Raw genomic sequence first — 13,324 nt, 5'->3', positions numbered from 1 at the left:
GCTTCAACACTTGCCCCTTAACTATATAAAATAATCAAACTTACCCAAAGGTCGTGTTCTGCATAGTCAAACAGCAGCCACACCTTCCTGTCGCTGTGGGAGAGGAACACCTTCTGCAATGCGATCACGTTAGGGTGCTTCAGTTCTCTCAGGAGCTGAATGAGAGAGGGGAGGGATGAATGAGAATATGCCAATGACTACTGCTCGGTCAGCAAGGAGGCTACTACATGGGCAGACGGGTCTTACTACTCCTGAGAGGGAGGGAGAGGGTCGTTTTAGATGATGAAATGGTGTCTCGATGATGGGTGACGGGGACACCCTGGTCAGCGAAGCGCTTGCATTTGCCCGCTCTGGAGTGCAGAGCTCTCTGGAATGCTCTGAATGTCCACTCCTAAGGACTGGCGTTGACAATGCTGGGTAGTGAACGCTGCCCAAAGTCCTAAATGCCACAGCTTCAGTCTCCACTCCATGTTGGAATCAGGAAGGAGTGGAATCTTTACAACATGCAGCCCCATGGAATGAAGGAGGGCTGTTGGAGTTCTGTCCCTGAAGGAGATACTGGGCTCTGGACCCTCTTCTCTCTCTTCTCTTCAGCTTATAGCCCAAAGGCATTCATACCAACAGGCCTCTGCTGCTGTGTGCTCTGGCTGTGAGATACTGTGCAGGCACAAGCTCCAGGCAAAGGGGCCAAACGCTATGGCCTGAAATCTCTGACACAATAAACCTTGGCATGTAGTAAAATTTGACTATCTCAAATATCTGTCACATAGACAAAAGGTGACTCACATAGAGGGCCTGTACACACCCAAAAAAGAATACCCTTTACAGGGTACAGCTTCAAGTTCCACTCTGACAAGGAAGTGGATGGACCAAATGAAACCTTATCACTGCACATGATCGGCAGCAGTCTGAGAAAATACAGTCCCAATGGCAGGAGCGCAAGGTAAGCCTTGTAAATATGCCTCCCTCGGACTGCTCAGCCAGGATTCAGATTTGATAGGCACAGAGAAACATGATCTTTTGTTTGTTTTTAGAGACAGCATCCATGTTCACATAGGCCTATAGTCATAGGCCTACTCAGGAGGTTCAAGGCCTATTTGGACTGCAAGGCAAATTCAAGACTTGGGCAATTGAGACCCCATCTCAAAACAAAAAGCAAAAATGTGTATGGTATAGAACTCAGCACTAAGGTGCTCCCCCGGCATATAAGAGACCCTGAGTTGAGCCTCTAGAAAACACAAGTGCATGAACACCCCCCACCCCCCCCCCACACACCCTAATTATATTACTCCAGACTGGCTTTGAACTTGTGTGATCCTCCTGCCTCAAACTTTTAAGTCAGCAGTTAATATCACTGGCTGCTCTTCCCGAGGACTGAGGTTCAATTCTCAGCACTACATGGCAATTCTGAAACTCCAGTTCCAGAGGGCTCTGATGATCTCCTCTGGGCCTCATAGGAACTCTGACATATATGCAGGCAAAACACCCATACACTTAAAAAAAAAAAGTTTAAAAATAAAATTTAGAAAAACAAAACAAAAAAACAAAATGTGAACCACAGCATCTATCTTGGTAAGCAGTTTTTGAGTCTTGTAAAGTTCATTATACTTTTGTTGAATTTTTTTTCTTGCTACCTGTTTATTGAATACTTAAAATGTACACAATGGTTATATAAAATGTTTAACTCCCATTTACTTCTAATAACAACTGTATGGTACAACTTTATTTTAAGATCAGGGAAGGCTGACAGTCCTTCCCCTTGCGTGGAGAGGAAAGAGTAGATAGATGCTCTGCAGTGTTGGCCTCCAATGCTACTGGCCCAAGTAGGCCCGCTCTTCGATTCAGATGCTACATTAGTCACGTCCTCCCAGCCAATGACAGGATCGAAGTTCCCCCTCCCACAACACATACAACTCTAGGAATTCAGTCACTACTAAAGCCCCCAGTTGGGCAGGTCTCTGTACATGGTCCGTGGCTGCTGCTTGGGAACGTGCTGCCCACAGTGAGAGGCAGGACGGCGTCAGGCTCGGCGCTGCCGCATCCTGTGCACAGGTGTGTGTCTGTGAGCAAAGCGTATCCTGGGGACTGTCCACATTGGCCTCCGTCGGCCACGGACCTCTCGGACAGCAGAGACAAATGGGAATTTCCCTCTGTGTCCCTCGGAACAGCACAATCCCAGGGACACTGTTTTGGCAATCTCACCCACTCTATGTAATTTAAATAACACTCATGCAAATCATCTACATCAGCATTTGCCTCCTGCACACATCTCTGCCCAGTGCGGCATCTCTACTTCAGTGTCTAATGGCTAAAACGGAGGTGATACTCTTGGCTTTCCCTGTCTTCAGCTCCATCTGATCTTCAAGAAAATGGCAAAGGTACTGAGGGGACGTGGGGGACGCGGGAGGGGGGCACTGGATCTACTGCTCTCAGCCATCCTTCCTGAGGAAGTCCTCCCTGGCCCTCCTCTGAAACTGTAATCAGCTCTTCTCCACTGTGCTTTCCAGTCAGTACTGGGATTTTCACAACTAAATTAAAAATTGTCTTTGTCTTCAAAGGTAAGTGTAGACAGACGTAAATTGTTTTTTAAAAAGGTAATACTATTATATATTCTCCCAAACATACTACAGCTCTGCATTCCTCATCTATAATTTCAAACTAATGCTTCTTAATTTAGCAATCCGAAGGAAAACATTTCTATGTCAATGGAATACAATGCACTCACTGCTAGAGAGTATCCGCGTGGCTACTGTCCCAGTGCTATGGAAACTGTCTGCACATCCATTCTGCAGGTAATTGACCACAACAAAGAAAAAGCCCTGTCGGCTGTCAGGCCAGGTCTGTGCTATCTAGCATCTCAGACCACCCTTCTGAGGTCATGGAGAATGTTAGTTGTGCCTCAATTTGCACATTCATTTCAATGTTCCTAACTTGTATGCACACCTGTCCTAAAGATTCCCCTATGAATGAGTTGTAGACTTGGCTTGGTTCCTTCGTTTTCCATCTTTTCCAAAAATATCATCCTCCTTTTAGCCATCATTGTACAGAGGTACTTACTTAAATTGACATCACCTTTTAAGTTGTTGATTGTCATTTTCTATTAATAGCAAAGTTTTTTGTTGTTTTATAGTCCCAGTGCTCAAAATGGCACCTATGACATAATTAAGCACTCAATAATACTTGTTGAATGACTTAAATCTATTGAGCCAGTGTGAGTCTTATGCATGGAACCAATAAATAGCCTTATAAAATTTGGTATTTTTTTTGGACAAACTATCTTCTATCAGAAAGTAATTTGAATGATTTTTTTTTAATTAAGATATATTCAACTAGAAAAGTGGACATGCATGTGGAATCCAGAGGCTGCTATATATGGTGTCTTCCTCAACTGTCTCCACTTTCATTTCTGGGGAAGGGTCTCTTAGTGAAAGTCACCAACTTGGCTAGGTTGGCCAGCCAGCAAGCTCTGTATGTCTCTACTTCTCCAATGCTGAGATTACAGAGACATGCGACTGAACCTGGGCTTTCTCAGATCTTCATGCCTGAGAGATACGCACTTTATCAACTGAGTGATCATCAGTCCTCAGATGTATTTTTAAGACTAATTTACAAATAAAACATTAGGTCCTAGATAAACATTACACAAAAAGTATATTAACTACCCTTACTATGCAATAAAACAAGTCAGCAAGCCTTTTACCATTATTAACAGAACCAATAGAACAGCCATGAACAACCTCAGTGTTCGATAACAGCAAAAAGGAACATTACAGTGTATCAACATATTACAGCTTCAAATATATACACTAAAGGGTTGTTTTTTTAATTTTTGAAAATGATGTGTGTGGGGGTTAGGGAGTATTTGGTGTGACTACAAGAGTAATCAACCAGCTCTCCTGAAGCTGGACTTGCAGGCAGTTGTGAAAGCTGACGTGGGGGCTTAGAATCCAATGGAAGTCCTCTGGAATAGCAGCATATGCTCCTAACCACAGAGCAAGAGCCCCAGTCCAGCTACACGGTTTTAATGAGATGTACTGCTATAATGTTGATATGATATTCTAAAATCTATAAAAAATAATTTATTTACAAAATAAATGTATAGCAAAACATCACTCGCTGGGCAGTGGTGGCGCACGCCTGTAATCCCAGCACTGTGGGAGGCAGAGGCAGAGGCAGAGGCAGGCAGATTTCTGAGTTCGAGGCCAGCCTGGTCTACAGAGTGAGTTCCAGGACAGCCAGGGCTACACAGAGAAACCCTGTCTCGGGAAAAAAAAAAAATCACTGTATGAGATGACAATCACTTTCTTTTTGAAAAGGTTTTTATAATGAACATTATCGTTATCCTAGAGACAGCCCTTCCTCTCTAAAACTCCACTTGTCACAGTGTGTGTGGTGATCTAGAAAGGATACAATGAAAGGAGAGAGTCATGGCCTTCTTCCTGGCAAATCCTATTTTGTCAATGGACTTTAGTCTTTTGTTCCATAAATATTTGTTCCACATGATACCATTCAACCCCAAATACGCTTCAGATCCATTTAAACAGCAGATAAGTGGGCGATGACTTTCCTGACACACACCGAATGCTAACTTCTATGCTAGACACTCAGTGTGGTGACTGACTGCAACACAACCTTGTCAAGATGTCCAAGGAACACATCTTCCAGACGTGTAATTATAAAATGTATCCAACTTTCATTGAGCTCTAAATGCTTTTTCTCTAAAGCGCTATTAAAGATCCTTGCTGAGGCCCAGGACTCTTCGCCAAGCTGAAGATCCCAACATGCATCCCTATTTCCACCCACAGGCCCACCGTTTCTATTTTTACCGACATTGCCTTCCGTGTTGCCTATAATGCTCCTTTGGGTTCCAGACTCTTTTTTTTTTAAAGGACTCTAAAATCCTTATACTCAGATAACTTACTTTTCCCAAAATAAATTCAACTTTCTATTCTTGTTTTGTTTTGTTTAAAATAACAATATGACTCACAGGGCCATCAAACTTTCTCCTCTGTAAAAGCATCCCAATGACTTTATTTTAGAAAGTACTGATTATCAAAATTTAAAACAACATAACGAAAATTAGGAGAGCTGCCTAATTTCACCTGGGAGTGATCCTGAAATGATTGTTAATAATTAACAGCGAAACTCGACACCCTCCCACCTTTGACAGGCCTTTCAAAGCCATCATTTCAAAAGCATGTTGACTGCAGTATAACCTTCCAGCAGGAGGCACTCACACTATGAAAGGACGTTTAACAAGTACAGCAGCCCAGCTACGGCTCAAGGTTCCCATAATTTTGAGCATGTTACACACACACACACACACACACACACACACACACACTTCCACTCTCTCCAGTGTCAATGCTTAGGTAACAGTCATAAGCTCCAAATTTCAATGTTTCTCACTGCTACTTGTCATAATACAACACCACATATGATGCAAGCAAAAAAACAAACAGTAAGTGAGTTCTGATTAGCTAGCAGTATGACACAAAGTTACTTAACTCTCTGAATCTTGTAGAACAATCTACTTACACAAGTTTCCATAACAAATAAATGACTATACAGTGATTAAGTATATAAACTCAACGCCAAACTCTTGACAAATTATAGTTACTACTCATAACTACCATTACTTGCAAGAACATTAAGAAAAAACAAGCATGCAGCAGTCTACATAGAATGCATAGCATAAGATAAATTCTGATTAACAGGAGCAGTAATTGTACTTAAGTTGAAAAAAAACCTTAACCAAGTGTCAATTCCACCCAATCCTCATCAAAGAAACCTGACTTTACATCAAATGGAGACCATCGAAGAAAACTACAAATGGACACAGTAGAGACATCAATGGAACTTGGTGAGTCCCAACAGATGTAACTAAAGTAACAACTCCTGTATCCTGAGCCATAGCTCAGAAACACTGCAGAAGAGGGGGGCAGAAAGATCCTAAGAACCAGAATTCTAGGTTCTGAAACAGCCTCCTCTAGAAATAGCTGCACAAACATCATAAAGTGTCAAAGTGTCAGGATCAACAGACATTTTAACCTGGAAGGGAACACATTCCGTGGGTCACACTTCTAGATAAAGAACTTGGGGCAACTGAGAACTACTATGGACTCAGTATGTTTTATATATACAAACACACACACACACACACATTTTTACATACATGTGTGTGTGTGTGTGTGTGTGTGTGTGTATTTGGGAATACACAAGGAGAGGGAATAGGATGTTACAATAATAATCATCAACTTGGTGGGGGGCTGCGCGGGAGAGGCTGGGGGGATGGTACCTGGGAGGAGCTGGAGGAAGGGAGGGAGAAGAAAGTGATGCAGCTCTATGTCCATTCCTAAAAAAGCTAACCAATCAAGGCAGTAAGAAATACTCACTAAAGAAACAGACTGTGATGGAAAATAGCCTCCCGAGTGCTTTAATCTTTTAAAATGAATTAAACTAGCAGATGTGAAACTTTTATGGAAATACACGAAACAATGATTAGATTTAAAGGATTAGAAATCATTAAATGATAACGATGATAATCAGACAAATATGGAGGACAGCCTTAATCTTGCCCTTGGAAAACTGATGCCAGAGGACTTCAAGACAGTGTCAGAAAGGGCGGGTGGGAACAGGGACGGGAGAGGAAGAAACAAAACTTTATAACAATCTCACTGTTGGCAGTGTACATGTGCATATTATAAAGCAAGCTTTTTTTTTTATTCCTGAGCTTTGATATTTAAAATCTTTCAAAGGTGTGTGTGTGTGTGTGTGTGTGTGTGTGTGTGTGTTAAACATTACTGGACTTAGTCAACAGCAAGCTTGTAAATGCCAACCAATCTAAGACAACAAGGAGTCATGCTACCTATTACATAGTTATAAAAATCAATTCAAAAAAGCAAAGCATAAGAGATAGACAATATAAACAGATATTTCACAAAAGTAAATATAACTTAAAATAGTAAAAAAGAATTCTATATCTGTTTCTATTTAAAAATGCAAATTGAAGTCAAAAAGATATATTTTATTCGGAGCAGGGAAGTTTTTTAAAGTTTAAATTGTCTAAATGACATCAGTAAGAAACTAGTTAAAGAAATGCTTCATTAAAAGAACTTAAAACTAGTTAAGGAAATATAGTACAGCACAGAGCCATTGAAACTACTGAGAATAAGATACCCGTGTTTGTTGACATGGAACAATCACTAAGAAATAACAGTAACTTCAAAAGTACAACTAGGTATATAAACTTTCTGTAATTTTCTTAAGCTTTTTGAAAAGGCAGTTGGAAGCTACTTTCTTGCTGAAGGAAAAGAAAAGCAAAGGTTTACAACTTTCCACATCATGGGCTGGTGAGCTGGCTGGGGAGGTCAAGTGCTCGCCTGAGCCTGATGGCCTGAGTACAATCCATGGGCAGCACGGTGGGAGGGGCGAGCAGACCGCAAGGCTGCCCTCTGACCCCCAAACACATGAGCCACAGCACTTGAGTACATGTACAAAGTTAAATATTTAAATTTTAAGTCTTATAATACTGTTTGGATCTAATACAGATATTGTCATGGTGCTTGGAAGTCGGACTATGTATACATTACTGAAATGCCAACAAAAATTAACTGAAGAAACAAATTATTGTAATTTTGGTTTTATATCTTATACTGGTCTACACTTAAAATAATAATTTTTGTGAAAAGCTATTCTAAGACACTGGGGTCTGCAGCCTACACGACACATTAGTGAACTGTGAAACCAACTTACATGAGTTGCAATTAACATCTTTTCCACAACTAACGGGACTAGGGGCAAAAAGATAATGCCAGTACCAAGCAATGGTTCTAAGCATGAAGAAAAAGACAAAGAAAGTGTGGACAGACATAAACAGTCTTAAAAAAATTGAAAACCACTGCCATTAGCATCTGAAATGGTGTTCTCAGAAGAAAAAAATCGTAATAATCTATTAATAGTCTCACCAAGAATGTATATTTAAAGGTGTGTGTCATGTGAGTGTACATCTTTACAGGAAGTTGTAAGTCAACTGATCTGGGTGCTGGAACCAAACTTAGATCCTCTGGAGGTGGCCCTAAGCACTGAGCATCTCTCCAGTGCCCATAATCATCTTTAAGACACTTTTTGGTATGGCTGACTTGAAAAGGATTCTACTTATCAAAATAATAATGAATATAAATACCTAAAAATTCAAAGGGGGAACTCTAAACAAACAACTATATAACATTAAGACAAATAATTTCTTATAAATAAATGTATGCACATACACTGGAATAGCTCCACATTCAAAGTTACAAGCATTAACGTCTTTGAGATTTTTAAGATTGAAAATTAGGTTTTGTGTGTGTTATCTATAAAGAGGTCACCAAAATAACAGACTTTTTTTTAAAATATCAAAGTTTCTGAAAATTCTAGAATATTAGCAAAAAAGAAAAAAAAACCTCACAATGTCCAAATATACATACAAGAGAGACTCAGGATATGGAATTAATATTATTAATTATTAATTATTATTAATATGGCACTACTAGGTTCAAATGACCACCTTGCCTCAGCCTCCTGTATCGCTGAAGAGTCCTATGAAATGTCCTATGGAATACACTCTCAGTGGTGCTTTTTGTGTCCAAGGGCATGTTAGTGCTAATTACCAACACCTCCCTTTGACAACCACATGTCTGATGAAGCAAGCACCCGCAGAATGACTAGCTAAGACTGGGAACATAACATAATTCAGTAGATAAAGTAAAAATGTAAGAATAAATAAAATAAAGCAGACCCTGCGAGAATGAGGTCAGGCTTCCTTTCCGCTAACTGTGAATGTTGCAGGCAGAGGCGCAGGATTGTGCTCACCTGTCTGGCTGACGCCATCATATCCGCCTTCACGCATTGCTCTCTTACTACACCTTTCTCTACTTCAGCCGCCACCTCTTACTTGATTTTTCCTTCCTCAATCCTCTTCTACCCCACACATTTGTAAATTAGGAAACAATCTCTTTCTCGTGTTTATTATTCATATATCCCCCACTGTTTTTATATGTATGTACTCAAATTAACTAGTTCATAAACTGCACAGTCCTTCCACTTAATGTATGTAGTCAGTGTATCAACAAATACCTGCTTTAAGTCCTCACATATAGCAAATGTTGGTCAGTGGGTAAACTATTTCAAGGCTTACTCTAGAAGCAAGGTCAGGATGGGTAGGAGAGGGCATGACGGTAACAGGAAGGAAGGAAGGAAGGAAGGATAGATAGATAAAGAGAGGGCAGCAACACAGTAATAGGATCTAGTCATTGATTCACAGACAAATGGGCCAGGGTGACCAGGAAGTAAACGGGCCTGGTGGGAATGGTTTAGAGATAAGAGACCACATTACAAATCCGAATGGGGGGAGCTGACTTCTGCATCAGCTATTACAGACTGAAGTCCTCAGGATCTGGAGCTTGGAGACAGGGCTTAACAGGAGGTGAGCAGCCTGCGATTGACACTGCAGAGAAGAGGTGTCACGTGACAGGAAGAGAATTAAATGGAGAACTCTTTAGGAACATAAATGATAAAGTGTTTTTTAAAGGAGACACAAGAGAAAGAGGATACAAACCCAAAGTCTAGAATTCTAGAGAAAAAAAGTAGGTGCCTCCTTCACACAGGAGAAGGTACTGTTAAGAAGCAAAGTACCCTTCCTAGCAGAATGAGAACAGAGGCTCTTAAACACCAAGAGAAATTCCTATTAGATGTATCAGATTCTATTGAAGGTATTTAGAAACCAAAAAAGAACAGTTTTCACTACTGAAAATGTAAATGCCACAGTCAGTATCATGTCTGTCTCAAACACTGGCGCAGCCAGGGGACAGGTCCCATGTGGGAACGTAAGTACTTTTAAAACTAAACTGAAGGGGAAGCAGGGCCAGGACGCAGCCAAGCAGAGATGCCTTCAACAGGCAATGAACAGGAGGCAGCAGGCGGTGACTAGGGTCACTAAGGGCTCAGAGAGGCTTTGTTACAACAGGAGAAACAACAATATTTTCAAAACAGAAACAGAAAAATATACAGGAAATTAGCATTTACTCAGATTTCACATATTTCACACTCTTCCCTAATTGTTTGCTCACTGTAGCTCAAATTAACGCGTAATTAAAGATTCTAGTTTTTAACAGAATGACTTCTAAACCATCAAGCAGCACATAACTATGACAAAATGACCTTCTAGCAAATGATCATGTCGTTATAGCTGGTACGCCACAGCGCCCTTCCCAGCTGCTGCTTCTCCTCACTTCTAAACTCACACTCTCTCTCTCTCTCTCTCTCTCTCTCTCTCTCTCTCTCTCTCTCTCTCTCTCTCTCTGTATGTCTCTCTCTCTCATACATTCACTCACTCACACACACACACACACACATACTCACACACTCTCACACTCACACTCACACACACACACACACACACACACACACACGACGTCCCTTGTAGCTGGAACAAACAGATCTGTGGGGATGGAGAGTGAAGCACGGCACGAGGCCCTTCAGGTGCTCTGGCTCTGCCCAAGAGCAACCTTCATTTCAATTCTTAAAGTGGTGACCTGGGAAGATACACCATTAAAAACAAACAACCAAACAACCTCACACAAATACTCATGGACTCCGTGACACGAGCAGGATGAGGATCCAGGATTGACGTAGCAGAACCAGAGGCCTTGAACCAAACCAATGACTCTCTGCAACAGACTGTTCCAAGGGAAGCTGTCTGGACAAGACAGTACACTGTGTGACACACTGGGGCACACCACAGCTTCCACAGCTGTGGAGATTGTTGTTTTTAATCTTTATTTATTTTTTGTTTTTTCTTTGGGGAGGAGGAAACATTACAAAGGCAAAGGGCAGATATGGAGGAACTTCATGAAGACTCAATTTAAAGTTTTAAATGTTTTTTTAAATGTAATTCCAACTCTAGGTGTGATGTTTCTAGGGGGCTGAGGAGCAATGCAGGCCCCGCTCCCCTGGGGGGGTGCTGAGGAGCACTGCAGGCCCCTCTCCCCTGGGGGGGGACTGAGGAGCACTGCAGGCCCCTCTCCTCTGGGGGGGGCTGAGGAGCACTGCATGCCCCTCTCCTCTGGGGGGGGGGGCTGAGGAGCACTGCATGCCCCTCTCCTCTGGGGGGGGGGCTGAGGAGCACTGCAGGCCCCTCTCCTCTGGGGGGGGGGCTGAGGAGCACTGCAGGCCCCTCTCCTCTAAGGGGGGCTGAGGAACACTGCAGGCCCCTCTCCTCTAAGGGGGGCTGAGGAGCACTGCAGGCCCCTCTCCTCTGGGGGGGGGGGCTGAGGAGCACTGCAGGCCCCTCTCCTCTGGGGGGGGGGGGCTGAGGAGCACTGCAGGCCCCTCTCCTCTAAGGGGGGCTGAGGAACACTGCAGGCCCCTCTCCTCTAAGGGGGGCTGAGGAGCACTGCAGGCCCCTCTCCTCTGGAGGGACTGAGGAGCACTGCAGGCCCCACTCCTCTGGGGGTCTGAGGAGCACTGCAGGCCCCTCTCCTCTGGGGGGGGCTGAGGAGCACTGCAGGCCCCTCTCCCCTGGGGGGGGACTGAGGAGCACTGCAGGCCCCTCTCCTCTAAGGGGGGCTGAGGAGCACTGCAGGCCCCACTCCTCTGGGGGTCTGAGGCGCACTGCAGGCCCCTCTCCTCTGGAGGGGGCGCTGAGGAGCACTGCAGGCCCCACTCCTCTAAGGGGGGGCTGAGGAGCACTGCAGGCCCCACTCCTCTGAGGGTCTGAGGAGCACTGCAGGCCCCATTCCTCTGGGTGGGGGGGACTGAGGAGCACTGCAGGCCCCTCTCCTCTTGCTCACCTTCTTTACCACCATGGCGAATTACAGAAAACAAAGAAACAAAAACCCATGGCAGTTCCCTCAGAAAATGAAGCAATAGAGGGAGGGTGGGTGTTCCATGTAGAGGCAGGAGGTTAAACTCCCATGCTGAGCCAGGCGGTGGTAATGGTGGTGGTGGTGGTGGTGGTGGTGGTGGTGGTGGTGGTGGCAGCGCACGCCTGTAATCCTAGCACTCTGGGGCAGGTAGATTTCTGAGTTCGAGGCCAGCCTGGTCTACAGAGTGAGTTCCAGGACAGCCAGGGCTACACAGAGAAACCCTGTCTCGAAAAAAACAAATCCAAAAAAAAAAAAAAAAAAAAAAAAACTCCCATGCTGTTCTTCAGGGCAAAAAGGCACTAATTTTAAAGTGTCTCTTTTATAGCAGAAAAACTAAGGAGACTAAAGGGTGAAGTGCTTCATCTGAAATCAGATGGCTAACGACAAAACAGAGGTAGAGTGATTTCCTTTTTCTCCAGCCCCCTCACCACACACCCTGGACCTGGGTGCCTGGTGTGTGCTGGACAACTGCTCTACCACTGAGGTACATCCCCAATCTAAAGGAAGTCCTTGATTCCGTAGTTCCAAATCCTACCCATCAATATACACAAAGCATTCTCCACCACTCCCCAAATAACCAGTCTGTTTTATGTAACATAACATAAACTTTTGCTCAATAACCACCCACTTTAATAAGCAGTATTAATGGCTTCCCTACTATGCACTGTCTGAGCATAAAAGATTGTTTTAAATAGCACATTTCTGTTGCTCTGATTATTATATACATTTAATATATGTATTATAATACATACATTTATACATTTGCCCAACTCTTTAATATAAAAATATACAGAAAAAAAAAAAGGCCCTGTTTTCAAGCTGTATGTAATTATTTAGTTCCTAGCTCCACTGAGGGCCAGCATTCTATATTTCCTCACCACAGTGAGTCCCTGCAGGCAGTGCTGGCTTAGAGCAGTGAGTCACAGCCTTCCTAATGCTGTGATCCTTTAATACTGGTCCCATGACATAGGGACCCCCAACCATAAAATTATTTTTGTTGCTATTTAATAATTGTAATAACACACACTTAATAACTGTAATTTTGCTACTGTTATGAATCATATATATGTTTTCTGATGGTCTTAAAAGGCATGGTGACCCACAGGTTGAGAACCGCTGGTTTAGACTATGCTAGCTCATGCAGTCACTGCTGTGTTCTTGGAGAGGGCAAAGGCTGGCCATCCACCCTATTCCATGGCCTCCACCATGACTCCTACTGGCCTCTATTTGCAGCTTACAGGATCTGATTCTGCAAGCTGCTTCCCTCAGGACAGAGGCAGAAGGGGCACTCCCTGCTGATGTCACCACTCCTGTTGTCCAATTTCATCATCCTGCCTCATCTAGCTGTAAGAGTTCTTAAGGGCATGGTTTCTAATCGATCTTCGAAGAAAGTTTCACTTTAATATGCTTCTAGCAAC

General features: G+C 43.1%; 1 protein-coding gene across 2 annotated transcripts in view; it reads right to left on the bottom strand.

Moving 5' to 3' along the window:
- The window catches only part of Cdk19 (cyclin dependent kinase 19), a 135,888-nt gene that overhangs the window by 57,954 nt on the left and 64,610 nt on the right, over nucleotides 1–13,324 (bottom strand). For both annotated transcript variants that reach the window (XM_052162997.1, XM_052162998.1), the window contains one exon: nucleotides 45–155. In XM_052162997.1, the coding sequence (XP_052018957.1) occupies nucleotides 45–155 (111 nt within the window). The remainder of the gene's footprint in view (nucleotides 1–44; nucleotides 156–13,324) is intronic.

The sequence above is a fragment of the Apodemus sylvaticus genome, chromosome 19 (genome assembly GCF_947179515.1).
Source record: "Apodemus sylvaticus chromosome 19, mApoSyl1.1, whole genome shotgun sequence".
NCBI lineage: Eukaryota > Metazoa > Chordata > Mammalia > Rodentia > Muridae > Apodemus > Apodemus sylvaticus.
This window is presented reverse-complemented; position numbering and strand designations above follow the sequence as displayed.